The 17,952-nt window shown below is 42.2% G+C and overlaps 2 protein-coding genes across 2 annotated transcripts; both read left to right on the top strand.

Moving 5' to 3' along the window:
• Positions 1 to 1,907: 1,907 nt before the first annotated feature.
• On the top strand, positions 1,908 to 10,186 carry plekha4 (pleckstrin homology domain containing A4). Its single transcript, XM_078788854.1, has 18 exons — positions 1,908 to 2,054; positions 5,196 to 5,265; positions 5,332 to 5,430; positions 5,497 to 5,569; positions 5,645 to 5,745; positions 5,834 to 5,952; positions 6,034 to 6,246; positions 6,317 to 6,605; positions 6,788 to 6,847; positions 8,046 to 8,255; positions 8,327 to 8,407; positions 8,484 to 8,636; positions 9,088 to 9,186; positions 9,269 to 9,377; positions 9,513 to 9,592; positions 9,803 to 9,907; positions 9,969 to 10,050; positions 10,125 to 10,186. Exons 1-18 carry the CDS (start codon positions 2,020 to 2,022, stop codon positions 10,184 to 10,186), a joined length of 2,040 nt encoding a protein of 679 aa, XP_078644980.1. The 5' UTR covers positions 1,908 to 2,019.
• Positions 9,544 to 15,506, top strand: LOC144895269 (uncharacterized). The gene is made up of 7 exons (XM_078788853.1): positions 9,544 to 9,592; positions 9,803 to 10,180; positions 10,553 to 10,687; positions 11,845 to 12,180; positions 12,252 to 12,370; positions 12,453 to 12,544; positions 13,668 to 15,506. Exons 3-7 carry the CDS (start codon positions 10,556 to 10,558, stop codon positions 14,591 to 14,593), a joined length of 1,605 nt encoding a protein of 534 aa, XP_078644979.1. The 5' UTR covers positions 9,544 to 9,592; positions 9,803 to 10,180; positions 10,553 to 10,555; the 3' UTR covers positions 14,594 to 15,506.
• The last annotated feature ends 2,446 nt before the right edge of the window (positions 15,507 to 17,952 follow it).

Below are 17,952 nucleotides of genomic sequence, written 5' to 3'. Positions count from 1 at the left end.
CAAAACTATCATATTACATGGCAACGCTTGTGCAAAAGCTTGATGAGGTGGATTCAGTGGCTGGTTTGGAAATAATATCTTTACGCTATGTGCCCCCGTGTTATTATTATTCCCATCTGGGCAAACACCACCATCAATGATTGGCAGCACTCATTCATCATGACAACTTTGGTACATAGAGGGAATATTTACACAGCATAGCCAAGCGGGGGATTTAACTGTACTAAGTCGTGTATTGAACATGCATAATAGAATGAAATATACTGTAATTGTTCAGCTGTTTCTAGGATAACACCTAAAATAAAACAGTACTTGTACTAGTACAAAATCTCTGTGTTTCAACAATTACTGATAGTTTCTTCACGTCCTGTCTTTAACATGGATATCAATTTTCTAATGTGTAAAATGGGTAATATGAAAATGAATAGAGTTAGCAAATAGTTCAGTCAATAATAAAGAAAAAATCAATAAAGGAGTAACATTGACCGAATCAGGATTTACAGTATCTGCATCACCTTCTCAAGTCTACTGCACTATAAATATACACTCTAAAAAGTAATTCAGAGTATCTGTTGACACCACTTGATTTAATACATAAATGCAATGTAAAAAAATGTAATTAATTGATTTAGATAAACTTTCTAAGTTGCTAACTTTATTTTTTAAGTTATGTTCAAATAATAATGTTGGCTATTACATATATATATATATATATGTTAAGTTAAAAAGCTGTGTGCATTATTATAATTAAGTAGACAACAAATTAAACTACTTTGAATAAAATGATAGTCAGTTGACTTAACATATTTTTTTGAGTTACAAACTTAAAAACTTTATTATTCTTTTTTATTTAAAAACAATTATTCACTAAGCATTACTTCAAATAAGCTTTGAGTGAAAAGGAAACGCTAGTTCGTGCAATGCAATATTGTTTGTTGGTTCAAATCAATTTCAAATGAAGTTGTCATAACTAAGAAAGACTAATGGAAATTGTTCGGTTGATTTTTTTTTGTTGAGGCTAAACATTTATTTTTTGAGTGTACTTTATTTTTGGACAATATTACCACCTTGTGTCAATACTCAGTATTACATGTTTAATTAAAAAAAGTCTCTTTATTATTATTATACAAAAAATTGTTTATTTGCCTTGATGCATTTATTTATAGAGATTTTATTGTCATTTTGATGCTTTTAAAGGGGACTTGTTATGCTGATTTATGCTCTTCTATTATGCTGCCCTTTGTATTGAGTTGTGGACTCCTGTAGAGCAGCTACACACAATAACCCACACAAAAAGCTTTCTAGATCTAAAATATAATACAAATAGAAAGTTCACCTTCACCAACTCCTCGTTCATCTGGATCCCGATGTCCTTGTTCTGAAACACAATTTTAAAAATGCTTATCAGACTGGAATCTTTCCATGGTGTCCCAAGAAGCACTACCCCCATTGTAAGTTTGGATTATTTTTCCTCCTTTGATAATAATTGTTTCATTTTGTGGTCAGTTGTGTTGTCATTGACTATTTCTATTAGTTTGGTGTGAAACGTTTAAGTGTAAATGTAGATCGGTGCGTCTATTTAGGCCATCAGAGAAGGCTTTGCTGGGTGTGACTGCACACCACTGTTATAAATTGTTCAGAAACATTTGGACCTTTAACAATGCTTGCTTCTCCATTACAGAAGTAACATGATGATATTTCAATGATGAAAATGAAAACTCGAGAAGAAAATACTGACAGACCAGCTGTGTCTTTTCTCTCCGTACATTCCTTACCACAAACCCACGCTCAGCAAAAGACAAGAGAGGCTGTACATGCCGGGCACGCTGGGAGGGATGAAGATGAAAAAGGGAGGGTAAAGGAGGAAGGGCCTGACAGAGAGTGCAGTGTTGCAGAATTGATGAAAAGACTACAGCTTGGACAGGTATAGAGGACACAGAGAAAAGCAAAGGAGAAGTTGGACTGTGTTTTCCGTCATAGCGTTCAAGAAGGGATGCTGTGAAAGCAGCTGGCAAAGTGATGGAGATGGAAGGCAGGCATGCACGGTTAGCAAGGTACGGCATCATTCTATACTAACTATTTCAACACTTTTACACAATGCAGTTATAGAGCGTCATTCTAAGCTACTTTTTAGAGTATCCACTTGGTTATCTCAGTGAATGACATCCCCGAATGTAATTTGCTGTGTAAGCGTGTAGGAGACATGCAAATGTGTCCAACTTCACATGATGCTCTTTGGGGCGCCACAAAGCTCACTCTGTGTAGCGCTCACAGAGTTCATGTTTGTACTCCCCTCTATCATCATCATCATCATCATCATCCCTCTTTAGCATTTCAAGCCTCCACACTCTCCTCCTCTTCTTCACTCATTAAGAAGATTTTCCAAATATCCAACAGCACCCACATAAGTCCGGGAATTAAGCTATGGGATTGTTTGAGCTGTCTATGATTTAACAAAGACGTGATTGTTTTGGTCCATTTAGTCAGTGACTCCCTTAAAGGGGATAGCAGTTTGCATTTTTTTAAAGTTATTATTAATTCTACGGTATCTGTTGTGCATATAATGGTAATGGTAATGGTAATGGTAATGGTAATGGTAATGGTAATGGTAATGGTAATGGTTTTATTTCATTTGAACATGCATCAGATTACAATTGAATGCATCACATAATCAGTTCACAGTTCCACGCTTATTAAATCCTACCCCTCCATCTGGTACTTTTACAATCAGTAACTGTTACATTTGTTCACTTCCTGCTTTCCTAATATAGTTTAATTTTTTTATTTTAATAAAAAAATTATTTTATTTTTGTCACATGCCGAAGTACAAGGTGATATGACCATCCAATGACATAATGCATACCATAGTAACTGTCAACAAAAGAAGTAAGCAATTGCTATTATTTTATGTAAGTAAATAAATTTAAGTCAATGTTTAAGTTTGGAGAAATGATCTAGAATATTATTTTTATTTATATTTGATTATATATATATATTTTATTTTATAATATTATTTATTTTTATTAATGTGTTATTATATGTAGTAGTAGAGGCAGTAGTAGGATAGCTCTAAAGTCTATCAAATACATAACGCCGCCATACCTAGCAACAATATCTTGACACTATTTCCAAAAATGGTTACTTTTTAATAATGGTCCCTAGTTCCTGTTCATGAGCTTGTAAAATCATCTTCTTACTGGTTTTATCCACTTTTAGGAGAAGAGACAGGCAATCGGTCCAAGTTTTCATGAGGTCCTGATGGAAAAACCTAAAAATAAAAGGCTTTGCTGCACATCTTAAAAATAAAATGTAATCTCTAAAGCTGTAAGTTTGATCATGTTGTTTTTCTTCAGCGAATACGTTGTTAAAATGTGAGTTTACCGTAGCTCACATCGCTACTCGTACTCGTGCTGACGTTTGTGTCACTCCTTAATCACAAAGATGAAATTCTGGCCAATGTAGTTCGTGCACGACGGCTAAAAACAGCCTGCACATGACAACAGAAACAAATGTGCTCAAATTCCTGGAGACGTTCAACACCATCCAGCCTCCACACATTTGTCTCCACCGCCAAATGTATTTAGGATTTCTGTCCTCAGCATTCCCGGCCACATTCCTGCACTTTGGGACACATTCCGAGTCCTACGTCCCATGCTGCCGCTGTCAGATTGTTTTTCACACACTCCCAACCACCTCAAGCATGCAGCTGACACCTGTCACTCCAAGTCGTATAGCAGGGATGCTGGACAGCCCAGAATAGAATCGTAGGAAAGTTTAGCTGCAAGTGGGTGAGCGGGACACCAAGTCAGAATGAACAGTTGACCTGGGAGAAAGAAAAAAAAGTCCTATGGGAATGTGGTCGGTGTGTTCAGAAGTCATGGGGTGTTGAGCGTGGGAAAGATCCTACACGGCAAGGTTGTGGTAAGGCCTTATGTTTACATCGACGACACATGCACACTTGATTTGACTGCTTTGGATTCATTTGGATTGACTAAGGAACTCAAACAATGCACAACGATGAGCCAATTCAAGAAACAATACAAGCAGTTGATGTTTGCTAAATACAAGGATGAAGAGTCTTGAACCAGTCATGATGTGCTATATATATATCACTATATTGACACTTACTATGGTACCCATTATGGCATTGGATGCTCATATCACAAAAACTTAAGTAATAAATAAAAATATATTCATTCATTCATTTTCTACCACTTTTTCCTCACGAGGGCTGCGGGGGTGCTGGAGCCTATCCCAGCTGTCTTTGGGCGAGAGGCGGGGTACACCGTGGACTGGTGGCCAGCCAATCACAGGGCACATATAGACAAACAACCATTCACACTCCAAGAAAACCTACGCATGCACAGGGAGAACATGCAAACTCCACACAGATATGGCCGAGGGTGGAATTGAACTCTGGTCTCCTAGCTGTGAGGTCTGCGTGCTAACCACTCGACCACTGTGCATCCCCCTCTTACAGTATATAATAGGCAAAATTCCTTCTTACTTCTTCTTCTTACTTTTTTGATTCATTCATTCATTTTCTATCGCTTATCCTCACAAGGGTTGTGGGGGTGCTGGAGCCTATCCCAGCTGTCTTCAAGCGAGAGGCATATAGACAAACAACCATTCACACTCACATTCATACCTATGGACAATTTGGAGTCGCCAATTAACCTAGCATGTTTTTGGAATGCATGGCGAGAACATGCAAACTCCTAGCCGTGAGGTCTACGTGCTAACCACTTTGACTGCCGTGCAGCCCAATAAAAATACAAAAAAATACAAAAGAAATAAAAAAAACTTATATTATATCAGAAAGGCAGGAAGTGAACAAATGTAACAGTTACTGATTGTAAAAGTACCAGATGGAGGGGTAGGATTTAATAAGCTTTGCTTCTTCCTACTCCTTTTGGACATGTGGAACTGTGAACTGATTATGGGATGCATTCAATTGTAATCTGATGCATGTTCAAATGAAATTAAACCATTACCATTACCATTACCATTACCATTACCATTACCATTACTATTACCATTACCATTACCATTACCATTACCATTACCATTACCATTACCATTACCATTACCATTACCATTACCATTACCATTACCATTACCATTACCATTACCATTACCATTACCATTACCATTACCATTTGTATGGCCTTATACTTGTGATATGTCCTCTGCAGGATGGACGAACAAGACAGAATAAGCCAAGCATCCAGCGTGGCCACAATCTCCTACTTCCCTGTCATAAGGGTTAGTTCAAGTCTATTAGGTGAAGTGTGCAAAGATTCCGTTTTAAAATTTCAACTGATGTCACAGGAAAGTGATGGAAAGGTGCAAACGTTTGGAAAAAGATGCCAGTCGGCCAAGAGAGACCCCAATTGTCTTGTGGTCATCAGAGGATGGCTCAATAAAAAAGTATGTCAATTTTAAGTTGTGTCATCAAGATAAAATACCTCATTAAGTCCACAATCGCCTCTGCAGGACAGTGCTGGCTTGAAATTATGGAAGAGAAGATGGTTTGTCCTCTCCAATTACTGCTTGTTTTACTACAAAGGTAAACATCACTAGCTGACTATGAGATTATATGAATCACACTCACTTTCTTTATGTATTTTTGGCACCCAATCAGACAGCAGAGAAGAATTGGTGTTGGGTAGCATTCCTCTACCAAGTTATAAAATCTTATTTTGCACACCGCGAGAATGCAAAAACAGGAAGTTCACCTTCAAGGTACTGGTATACCTGTTATTTTACTGTATACTGTACTTGATTTAGCAGTGGTATATTGTTTGAAATCATATTTAAATGTCAATACCAGGTGGTGCACCAGGGAATGCGTTCGTATTACTTCAGTGCAGACACTCAGGAGGACATGCTGGGTTGGGTCCGAGCACTCAGTCACTCGGCTTCCATGGAGACAGACAATTCTATAAGCAGGTTTGAACATAACATGGGCATCTTCATGCTATGCTGAAGTCATTTGTTGTATTTAGTAATATTTTGGAGAACTTATTGTAGACGCTGCTCGAGTTACCAAGATTTCACTCAAATGGGTGGCAGCAGCGAATCAGTGGATCTGCCCAAGTCCTCCTCAGATGGAGAGGGCTTGTCCCAAAATCCCAGACACGTCAGCAGAACTCTGATAGAACCAAGCCAACTCAGAGGAGGCCATATTGGGACGTCTAGCATGGAGCAGAGAGGAAGGAGAAGTGGACATCAAAAGAACAGAAGGTTGTCAACACTATGATTCCAATGAGTTCTTCTAATTGTACGTATTTATGTCTTTTTTTGGAATACCCAGTCCTTCAGCGAGAACTCCAAGCCCATGGGGTCCAAATCGGGAGGGGGATTTCCTCCCCTTCAGCTTAGACCACATCGCATCACCGACACAAGCAGAAAACGTAGTAACAACCTCCAAAGGTCAGCTGGGATCACGCCCTCACACGCCGGTGGGAAGGGTTGACATTCGACCACAGGATGACCCGGTCACGGTGCCGGACACGCTGTACTACACACCTGTCTCGCCGAAGATGGAGTTGAAATCAAATTCCAGCACTCCGATCACAGAGAGGCGGCAACATATAAAAAAGGTCAGTTTGTAGTTGAATAGGGGTCACAGTTCCAAGTATTTCAGGTATTTTTTGCTAAAAACATTTCCCTTTCTGGAGGTAACGTCAATTAATGAGTTATGGATAGATTTGGGCCCAGAGTATGACTTCCATTTAGAATTAGATGCCATTTGCATGGTTTATGCTAGATGTTCTGTTTCCAGCCGACACCTACATACGGATCTGTGCATCATGCCCCCAATGGGCGAAGACCTCTTGGAAAGGTGAGTACACACTGCCATACTGTACACCAGGGGTGGGCCAATATTTTGACTTGTGGGCCGCATTGAATTAACAAAATTGTCCGGGGGGCCAGAACATATATTTAACACACACACTATATTTTATGCTTAAATTTTCCATAAATTATTATTTTAATAATTATAGCTATACTATCAGCTGTATGGTGTCATGTCCCTTTTTCAGGAGAACTTTAAACATCAGACCACATCAAATTATGTCATTTCATTTTACAGTTTTGTTGTTTTTTTTTTACAAAATAAAACATCCGGGCTGCACGGTGGACAAGTGGTTAGCGCCATATCTGTGTGGAGTTTGCATGTTCTCCCCGTGCATGCGTGGGTTTTCTCCGGGTACTCCGGTTTCCTCCCACATTCCAAAAACATGCTAGGTTAATTAGCGACTCCAAATTGTCCATAGGTATGAATGTGAGTGTGAATGGTTGTTTGTCTATATGTGCCCTGTGATTGGCTGGCTGGCCACCAGTCCAGGGTGTACCCCGCCTCTTGCCCGAAGACAGCTGGGATAGGCTCCAGCACCCCCTGCAACCCTTGTGAGGATAAGCAGTAGAAAATGAATGAATTAATTTCCTGGCTGCACGGTGAGTGAGCGGTTTGAGTGCATGTCTCACAGCTAGGAGACCGGAGTTCAATTCCACCCTCGGCCATCTCTGTGTGGAGTTTGCATGTTCTCCCCGTGCATGCGTGGGTTTTCTCCGGGTACTCCGGTTTCCTCCCACATTCCAAAAACATGCTAGGTTAATTTCCGACTCCAATTTGAAATACTTAGAAAGCAACTTGAGGGCCGGATTCAAACACTTGGTGGGCTGCATGTGGCCCCCGAGGCTGTAGTTTCCCCACGCCTGCTGTACACCTTTAATGTAAGTGTGACATCATTATTCTTGCTCATCAGATAATAAAATACATAGAAATGTCACACTCATAGGCGCCATAGAGACAATACCATAGGCCTAAAAGGTGGATATACTTTAGAGGAGTCAGTGTTCATCTTGTATTGTGGTATAAATTGATAGATTTCGCCTGAAAATGATTCCTCCGCTCAGTGACAGTGTGTGTGTGTGTAGAAGTAGAAGCGGTAGAAAATGGATGCATGCATACAAACAACTCATAACCATCGTTGGAAACATGAATTCTTTTGTGTTGTTGTTGTCTCTTCCTCCAGAGCTACTCTACAGGGGACCACAAAGACTTGTTGCCCCCTTTGCCACCCTCATCCAGGGCTGCACACGTACACCACCCACACCATCACCACCGTCCCTCCAGTGTACCAACAGTGCACGTGGTACAGCAAAATAATGATGCACTGATGATCCTACAGCCACCGAAGTTTGAACCAATACCATCAATGAGGCTGATTGAAAGTGATGCTGATGTGGGTTCCTACTGAAAATGACCTGATGTTTATATAATGTTTGTATATGATCTGTTTTATTCTCTTTGCAGGCTGTGCTAACAAGGTTGTGTGGCTGCGATAAGCTTCTACAGTCTTTGTCCTTAGAGCTGTCTCATCTACAAATGGACAAGGTGGCCAGCTTGATAGTCACTCACAAAAATGGTTTTTTTTTCAATATTTTTGTCTACAACAGTTTTCTTTTAACAGGACAGTGTTCAGTGTGCTTTGGAGGTGTTGAGGCTGCAGCTGGAGGACTGGAACAGCCAAGGACCACGAGCGCAGGAGGAGGCCCGGACCCAGAAAGCCTTGCTACAGGAAGAGCTGGTCACAATACGGGCCAGAATGTGTGATGTATCATTGGTGCGTCAAAAGAATAATTAGTCCGTTTCTTGAGCCTATCCCAGCTGTCTTCAGGCGAGAGGCGGGTAAACCCTGGACTGGTGGCCAGCCAATCACAGGGCACATATAGACAAACAACCATTCACACTCACATTCATACCTATGGACAATTTGGAGTCGCCAATTAACCTAGCATGTTTTTGGAATGTGGGAGGAAACCGGAGTACCCGGAGAAAACCCACGCATGCACGGGGAGAACATGCAAACTCCACACAGAGATGGCCGAGGGTGGAACTGAGCTCGGGTCTCCTCGCTGTGAGGCCTACGTGCTACCCACTTTTAACTTTTAACCACCGCCATGCAGCCTAAGAATAAGCAAGTGATGTCCAAAAGGATGAAGAAAACCCCAAAAGAAAGAAATTGTCATCATGAACTTTGTCGACTATAGCTACCTTTATATTTGTATTTATAGGAAATGGAGCGGGTGTGGACTCAGTATGAGAGAATGGAAAGTGAACTTTCTGTGTTTCGCTCACACCTGCAGCACATTTGTAACTTTGGAATGCCACAGGTATTATATATTTGACAAAAAATTGGCCTCTTTTATCTTGAATACCCAGTGTGTAATACCATCCTACCTTGCTTCCATCCAGGAGCAGTCCCAAGCCCAGAGAGAGTTATGGATGATGGAGGACATCCTCGCCGGGTTAAAGGTCAACAGGGATCACTTCCACTTCCTTCTAGGACTCCAGAGACACCACAGTTAGTATGAATCCCTCTCTGAGGCTTCTTCCTAGTGGTTGTATCATTTGTTAGCACGCATGCGTTACAGTTTTATTGTGTGTTTAATCATCAGAGACTGAAATAAATGCAAGAATAACCAACTTTGTCTTTAAGTGTTTGAAACCTCAGGGCCTCATCCTGGATCTCCTGGTTCTCCTGGTTCTCCCAAAGAGATGCCTCATGGTCTGCCAATAGTAAGTCCATGGTGCCTATCGTGCATCACAGTATTATTTTTATAATTACTCAACCATGGAAATTAATGTATTTTTGTCAAAGGTATTGTGACCACTGACCTTGCACAAAATACAGGAAAAAACTTAAGATTTGGTTGATATTTTGTCAATAGTGTGCATGTATATACAGTTTATAAGATATTTGACAGCTTTATATCTCCATCCCTGGAGAATGTGGAAGAACAACCACCGGTCCGCCCTCCTCTACCACAGGAGCTCCAGGAAAGTATCCAGATCAGGAACCAGAACCGTGGCAGTACCGAGTCATCATATGAGGTAGTAATAAGAGTATTATTCGCTAGGTTTGAAACTTTATTAATCTGTTATTGTCTTTTAGGGGATCTACTCACTCACTGATCACAAAAGAGGCAAACGCCAACCTGACCTTCTGAAAGCGAAATTACACAAAGAAGCAACTGGTTGGTGTACAGTAGACTAAAAACTACAGAACGGTTACAATATTATCATCTTGTCTCTTCTTTTTTTGTCTCAGCATCTCAGTCAAATACTAAGTGGATCACAGCAGATGCAGCAGGCCAGTCAACCAAGGTTTGATTCCTCATGTGCTGGTTTACAATAGCAGGAAGTGTGATCCAAGACAACACAACCAAATATAGAAGCAGCCCAAAGCTGATTTTACCTCTTTGCCATCTCAGCCAAATGGCAATCTTTGTGATTCTCTCATCTTTTCTGCATTTAGGGCATGTTGCATTACCAGTGTTGGCCAACAGGGGGTGGCAGAAGCTTATGCCTCAGTTGCACTTACCCCCCATCTGGCACCCAACAACATTTTCCTCATATACATGCATGCCTACATGCACACATGTACCACCCACATACGTAATATGCTAGCATGCACTATTCTCATGTGAAGATCATCACAGAAAAAAAAACCTTCTAAGCAGTCTATATCGCCTTTAGAAGATGAAGATGAGCGAGGAGGAGCAGATGGAGAGGATGAAGAGGAATCAGGAGAGGATGACGAATAGGAAGAAACCTCCCATACCCTCAGCAGCTGCAAAGAGCCAAAGTCAAAGTTTGGAAACACAAGTGGAGGTTTGATGGCTGATGGAAACAAATCATATCATGTTTCTTACTGCGCACAATTTACATAGAGAAATTATCTTCATGGGCTGCACGGTGGTCTAGTGGTTAGCGCGCAGACCTCACAGCTAGGAGACCCGAGTTCAACTCCACCCTCGGCCATCTCTGTGTGGAGTTTGCATGTTCTCCCCGTGCATGAATGAATGAACCTTCTGAATGTGTTTTTTTCAACATTATTAGAGCTCTCTAGACATGAAGTAGCACCCCTATAGTCACTTATACACTCATATAATTCATTATTTATGACATTACACAATTCTTTTTGCTGGAGACCCGAGTTCAATTCCACCCTCGGCCATCTCTGTGTGGAGTTTGCATGTTCTCCCCGTGCATGCGTGGGTTTTCTCCGGGTACTCCGGTTTCCTCCCACATTCCAAAAACATGCTAGGTTAATTGGCGACTCCAAATTGTCCATAGGTATGAATGTGAGTGTGAATGGTTGTTTGTCTATATGTGCCCTGTGATTGGCTGGCCATCAGTCCAGGGTGTACCCCGCCTCTCGCCCCAAGACAGCTGGGATAGGCTCCAGCACCCCCGCGACCCTCATGAGGATAAACGGTAGAAAATGAATGAATGAACCTTCTAAATGTGTTTTTTTTTACATTATTAGAGCTCTCTAGACATTAAGTAGCACCCCTATAGTCACTTATACACTCCTATAATTCATTATTTATGACATTACACAACTCTTTTTGCTGGAGACCCGAGTTCAATTCCACCCTCGGCCATCTCTGTGTGGAGTTTGCATGTTCTCCCCGTGCATGTGTGGGTTTTCTCCGGGTACTCCGGTTTCCTCCCACATTCCAAAAACATGCTAGGTTAATTGGCGACTCCAAATTGTCCATAGGTATGAATGTGAGTGTGAATGGTTGTTTGTCTATATGTGCCCTGTGATTGGCTGGCCACCAGTCCAGGGTGTACTCCGCCTCTCGCCCGATGACAGCTGGGATAGGCTCCAGCACCCCCGCGACCCTCATGAGGATAAACGGTAGAAAATGAATGAATGAATGAATGAATGATCTTTGGGAGGATTTTACTACATTTTGTGGTAGTTTGAGGTGTTTGTGATACTGAATACGGACCATCTTTTATTCATCTTATTTCCTTAGGACCCCTTTCCTTTAAGGATGACACGAGTCGTCACGGCTGTGCTGCCGTCCTCCCTTGTGGTTAGGCGGGTTTCTGTGGAGGATTCCCCGCCTGAGCTCAGCCCACTGCTGCCTGACCAGGTGTCACCTGAGTTCCACAGCAAAAAAAAAACCAGACCATCCAGCAGGCCCCACCAGGCACACCCGGAAAGTGCTGATCAAACCTCACAGTGTCTTATGATGAAGGCAGGGAGACTGGTGTCTGGAAGCACCAAGCTGGATTCTGCTGCTTCTATGGAGAACTCAAGGGTGCATCTTGGTGGTCCAGGAGATGGAAGTATTCGCTGTGAAATCAAGGTAAGGAAAAAAAACATCTATTGGGTTAAAAGAACGACTTGAATTGAGATGATGCTCATCTGTTGGAGCAGGCGGAACAGACCTCTGCCCTCCTGACCTCTGACATGGCCCCTGACCTCTGTGTGACCCCAGAGCAAAGCAAAGCCAAACTCAAGCGTGCTGAAAGAATAGGCCAGCGAGCCACACACAGGTATATTGTTTCTACCTTCTGGTGGAGAAGATATAATTCAAAGAATGCTGAAATTCCAAACTGTATGTATTTAATCTATCAGTGCAGTCAGAGAGAGTGACACGTCACCAATCAAGGGGGTGGAGCTTCTCCATGACACCCATGACACATCTGGGAAACAAACCTCAACATCAGGTACTTATTTTGTTCTATTATTATTATTACATTAGAATACATATACGTATTTCCATGGAAAAAGTCTGGAAATGATGGTTTGGGCCTCGAGATTTATACATGCTAACCAACAGCTTATCCCCAAGTCAGTCAGAGCTTTGACAGTCCACTGGTCTGGCGCCAGTTGGTGCCATTTCGCTCCAATGCAATTTGCTGTGGCGCCTAGTGTCGCCAATAAGATGCCTCGTGGCCTGCAGTGGCTCAAACTGCCTCCCAACTGGCTCGTGGTGGCCCGTAACGACAGCAAAAATGGAGTTTGCCGACAAGAAAATTTGAAAATGTTTAAAATCTTCATTGCGCCGATTGCTTGATGCAAGCAGCACCAAGTGGCCAAGTGGAATCAAATGTCGCAACAGTCCGCCTATTGGAACCCATTGGAATGTAATGGCACGAGCCAACTTGCGCCAATGATGCCAGGAGTCCACTGGGCCGGCGCCAGTTGGAGTCAGTTCACACCAAAGATTATGTGATTGGCGCGTAGTGGCGCGTAGTGGCGCGTAGTGGCGCGTAGTGGCGCGTAGTGGCGCGTAGTGGCGCGTAGTGGCGCGTAGTGGCTCGAGAACACTGCACTGGTGTGCAGTGGCTCAAACTGCCTCCCAACTGGCTCGTGGTATCCCGTAACGGCGGCAAAAATTTAGTTTGCCGGGAAGAAAATTCGAAAATGTTTAAAATCTTCATTGCGCCGATTGCTTGATGTAAGTGGCGTCCACCAAGTGGAATCAAATGTCGCAACAGTCCGCCCTTTGGAATCCACTGGAATGCAATGGCACAAGCCAACTTGCGACAATGATGCAAGGAGTCCACTGGGCCGGCGCCAGTTGGAGCCAGTTCGCACCAAAGATTATGTGATTGGCGCGTAGTGGCGCGTAGTGGCGCGTAGTGGCGCGTAGTGGAACGTAGTGGCGCGTAGTGGCGCATAGTGGCTCACGAACTGGCACCAACTGGCACCAACCCAGTGGACTCCTAGCATAAGATAACAGCAATGAATCAAAGTCATCAAAACAGTGGTTGCTATTATCATATTCTTTATTCATACATAGAAACGTACTGAAGAGTTTTCACTGGTATACATTTTCTGTTTTAGATCATGAATCTAATTGCCATTTGAAGACCTTCAGAAGTTCCTTGCGTTATGTTCCTTCAGACCCTACATCTCAAAATGAAGATACACAGAATGCACAAGTTGACAAGGCAAACCGTCCATCAAAGTTTGGGAGCACAACACAAAACAAAAATCACACTCGTAGGGCCGGAGTTGCCACCAAAATCAAACGGCCACCATCTCCACATCACATCACGTCTATGACGGTCTACCAAACAGATGGAGGTAAGGAATTTATGAGTTACAAGGATGGAGAACAGCAAGAGACTCATGAACTTGATGATGGTGGTGACGATGAAGAATGGAGTATTTCATCATCTGATTTAAGATCCAAGTGGTTCCTTTCCACGAACCACCGTCATGAATTCCTACCTTTGCACATCCCTGACATTGACATCTGCTCTGAAGGGGCGCCAGGTAAGGAAAACCAACCCGTTTGTCTTGATGATGGCAACTTGATGTCCTCCACAGTCAGTCAGAGCTTAGAGAAAATGAAAGAAAACCACTCGCTGTTCTATAAGATCGCTTGTGACATCAGCATTTCGGACACGGACATCACCAAGAATGATTCCTGCATATCGCCTCGGCTGGGGAATGAAGAAGAGCTTTTCATCACGGAATGCATGGTTGAAAGAACATCTGATCAGGAGAGAAAGGACCTCAGCCAAGTGTTGCCAGATGAAAACAGTCACTCAAATGAGGAAAAAGCGACCACAGAGAATGTACTCAAGCTGAACATTAAAGAAACTAGATCTCCTGATCAGACCTTGGACTGTGGCAGCGAGGCGAACGGTGGCACCAAAGAGCCAGAGGAAAGTGGTGAGGAGAACCAAGAGACGAACAACGATGTCAGTCGGAGCGCCTCTTTCCAAAAGACAAAGGTGACCGTTTTAAGGACCAGTTTGTAGAAGGAGATGGATTGATCTGTTTATGGGAATGCAGGACGACAATTCAAACTGGATCACGGGAAGAAAAGGTACATTGTCAGGAATGCGGAGACTGAAGATGTTCATTCCTATAAAATCGATCGGTGCTGGTGATACGTATGTATGCACCGCTACTGTTCCTCTGACTGGTGGTTGACCAAATCCAGGTCCACTGTAGGATGTCCGAACAGAACAAACCAACTGTCACTTTCTCTCTCAATTGTCCAAATACCACACGATCACGCTCTTCTATCAACGCACTAGGTAGATGAATCAGTGTGGTTCTGCAATTATATAGATACAAAGTAAATAGATGCCCTCTCAGGCCGTGTCCAAATTCCACATCCACACTGTGCCAGATTAGTAAATAGTTGCAAGGCAGAACGATGGGTGGCGCTGTGAACAAACACACACATGGAACTATGTGATTAGAGAAGAAGAAAGACCACATGCGCAAGTACGTATTTTTCCACGTTCCAAGGCTCATCTAGACTTATGAGTGGAAAAACTTCTGCGAGTCAATATGGAGTATTAGACAACAAAATATCAGAAGAATGTCAACTGGGGTGAGTAATGTCCATTGAAACGTTCAGGCAATATGTTGGCTTGTTGTCAAAGCACACTTCTGGTCATGTGACGGCAATGAGGGAGCGTCATTTTCAGATTTTCCCACTCTGGTCGGTTTTCGAAAACTACCATTTCAGGGCACCCAGAACTCGACTCATGAGACAAAGTGAGGGGCAAGTAACCATTGATGGACTACACTGCTGATGGAGATGTCATACAACTTCATGTCCAAACATTCAAACCATCCCTTTAACTTGATTGCTGGCTGAAACATAGTCCATATCGAACCACGGCCTTAGAAAGTTTGACTCGATCAACTTTTCTTACTTTCTCACTCCTCGGGAAGTAAAGCAATTTAATTGGCTCATTTGGAGTGACGTCACTACGTTTACTGTCATTACGCCAAGTCATTACGGCCGCCTTCAGCCACTGCAATCCGTCTGCTAGCATGATTATATGTTATTATTATTATTATTATATTACAGTTCACATTCACTTTAATTGGTCATGGGTCCATAAAGAGCCATTACTGGGTCTGTATCCGGACCAAGGTCCGCTATTTGGCGATGGCTGACATAGATAATGCAGACTCGGAGGGGGGTTATACGTATGGTCTACAGTTCCGTCTGCTATAGGGCTGGCCTTTTTTACAATTCCTGTCCATATTCAGTACTGCTTTGTTTTAGTCCGCCAGATAAATATTGTTTTTTGTGTTAGCTAGTACAATAGCTTGGTTAATATACAAGTCATTAGCCACGTTTACATGAGGAGTTTTTTTCTTTCCGAATGGAATCTTTCCAAATGACCTTTCCGAAAGCAATGGTATACATGGAAAGGAATATTCCAATGGCGTGTCTACATGCGCCGCTATAATCAACCAGAATAGTCAATGGGGCATGCCCAGTAAAGCGTAAACACCAACATCACGTGATACCGACTTCCTCCAGTTTTTCTTCCACTTGTTGGAATAACTCCGTATTGCCAGTTTTTCCTTCGTCCGGTCTTGAAATTTAGTTTGAATCAAAAACAAACTTTCCTTAGCAGTCCAGTGCCGATTGCTGGCCTCCATTGTTTTAAATCGAAGAACATCTGGAGCTGCGTGTTACGTCATATCTCAGCATTCGCTGAAAGAACGCACCCGGGAACAGGAAAAGATAAAGTTCAATCTTGCTAATATTTTATAATTAAGCTCAGCACATGTTTTATATAGATATGTATTTTCTTTTTTAATAAAACTGGACTTGTGAATGGCGTATAGAAGGGTTTAGATTCTGTTCCACAGATGGCGCTAATGCACACCAAAGCTGCTTGCCAACCGCCGATAAACAACAGAAGAAGAAAAACACCACGAAGAAGAACGCAGTCTGACAACTTTCCGATTGAGCGGGTACAAGATACCTCAATCGGATTGGGGAAAGGAATATTCCACCCCTGGGAATCTGATTATAAATTCATTCGGATTGGCACTTTTCTTTCGGAATGAGGTGTATACAAAGGTTACATTCTTCCCGTTTGAGCAAATAACCCGAATGGAATTGGAATATTTGGGTCCATGTATACGTGGCTATGTAGGCAAACTACTGCCGGATTTTTTGTGAGGGCTTTGATGTCACAATAGGTACATAGGTCCCACGACGTACATTGTTAGCTAGCTCATACTAACTCATTTTCTCTTATTACTATTACAATGCACAGAAAGTGCATTTTCCTTTAAAGCAACAAAGTTACAGATTATTGCACAGTACTACTGTAGGTTCCGCATCTTTAAAATTATTTAGAAGTTTGAAGTGATTGTGTCTTGAAGTGTACAACGGTGTGCTTTTCTGAGTGTAATTAGACATCATTTTTGGTCAGCTATCTACATCATACATTAAAGATGAACACACATAGAGGTTAACGCCTTTAAAATAAATATCCTGTGTATTTTTGCATAGCAACAAAGGCGGTGTATAACAACATGTGCTTGTTTTTCTATGTTAATAAATATGCTGTGTTCTGCATTGAAATACCCTCCAGCTCCTGATTAATTCACACAATATATATTTGATTATATGCCTTTTCCCCACTCTTTCTTCTTTTTTTGCTTATAATGGGCATCCCCCAGGTGCTGCTGATGCAGAATTTAGAGGAAGCCCCACTCTGGAAAAAAAATGCCTTTGTCACTTTAAATCCTCGCCGTGTCTTAGTCGATGACATCATTGTCTGAGAGGACATTACATCATCCCTTCCCAGGCTTGCTCTCTTAAAGACAGCACCACCTTATGTTTACCCAGCAGCACACACACACACACACACACACACACACGCAAGCACGCTAAATGATAACAATATTGGGGTGAGGTTATTTTTAGATTGCATGAAACGGAACATTTTGGGAATTTCACATAATGATGGTTCATTGTGATGCATACATATAATCATGGGAACAGGTGTAATATGACAATAAAACACATATTAATTGTTAGTTATATTGAATAATCGGTAGGATTGCACCTCCACAACAGTTTCTGCACACTCATACGGTAAATCCGGTATTTAAGGGGTTGTGGAAAGGGGAGCTACACGCTGCAATCATGGTGTGTTTGCAAATAAAACGTCTGTCGCCGCTCATTTTGCGCCTTTTTTCCTCCCCTTCTTCCCCACACCGCATCACCGTGTGTGTGTGTGTGTGTGTGTGTGTGTGTGTGAATGGTACAGAAAGATGCGGAGAATGCTAGAAGAATGTTTCTTTAAGACCCATTACCTTCCAATCCCACAGAGAGGGAGGGAGGGAG

The sequence above is a fragment of the Doryrhamphus excisus genome, unplaced genomic scaffold, assembly GCF_037039965.1.
Source record: "Doryrhamphus excisus strain RoL-2023G ecotype Guam unplaced genomic scaffold, RoL_Dexc_Guam_v1.1 HiC_scaffold_24, whole genome shotgun sequence".
Classification (NCBI taxonomy): domain Eukaryota; kingdom Metazoa; phylum Chordata; class Actinopteri; order Syngnathiformes; family Syngnathidae; genus Doryrhamphus; species Doryrhamphus excisus.
The sequence above is the reverse complement of the archived record's forward strand: the minus strand, read 5'-3'. Positions and strand labels throughout refer to the sequence as shown.

What these genes read in the sequence shown, in the direction of transcription:
- plekha4 (XM_078788854.1), top strand. Translation starts at nt 2,020, where the DNA reads ATGGAGATGGAAGGCAGGCATGCACGGTTAGCAAG. An exon ending in TGATTGAAAGTGATGCTGAT is followed by an intron (nt 8,256 to 8,326) that starts GTGGGTTCCTAC and finishes TTCTCTTTGCAG; the next exon opens with GCTGTGCTAACAAGGTTGTG. An exon ending in GAATGTGTGATGTATCATTG is followed by an intron (nt 8,637 to 9,087) that starts GTGCGTCAAAAG and finishes TTGTATTTATAG; the next exon opens with GAAATGGAGCGGGTGTGGAC.
- LOC144895269 (XM_078788853.1), top strand. Translation starts at nt 10,556, where the DNA reads ATGAAGATGAGCGAGGAGGAGCAGATGGAGAGGATGAAGAGGAATCAG. An exon ending in GTATTCGCTGTGAAATCAAG is followed by an intron (nt 12,181 to 12,251) that starts GTAAGGAAAAAA and finishes CTGTTGGAGCAG; the next exon opens with GCGGAACAGACCTCTGCCCT. An exon ending in GAAACAAACCTCAACATCAG is followed by an intron (nt 12,545 to 13,667) that starts GTACTTATTTTG and finishes TTTCTGTTTTAG; the next exon opens with ATCATGAATCTAATTGCCAT.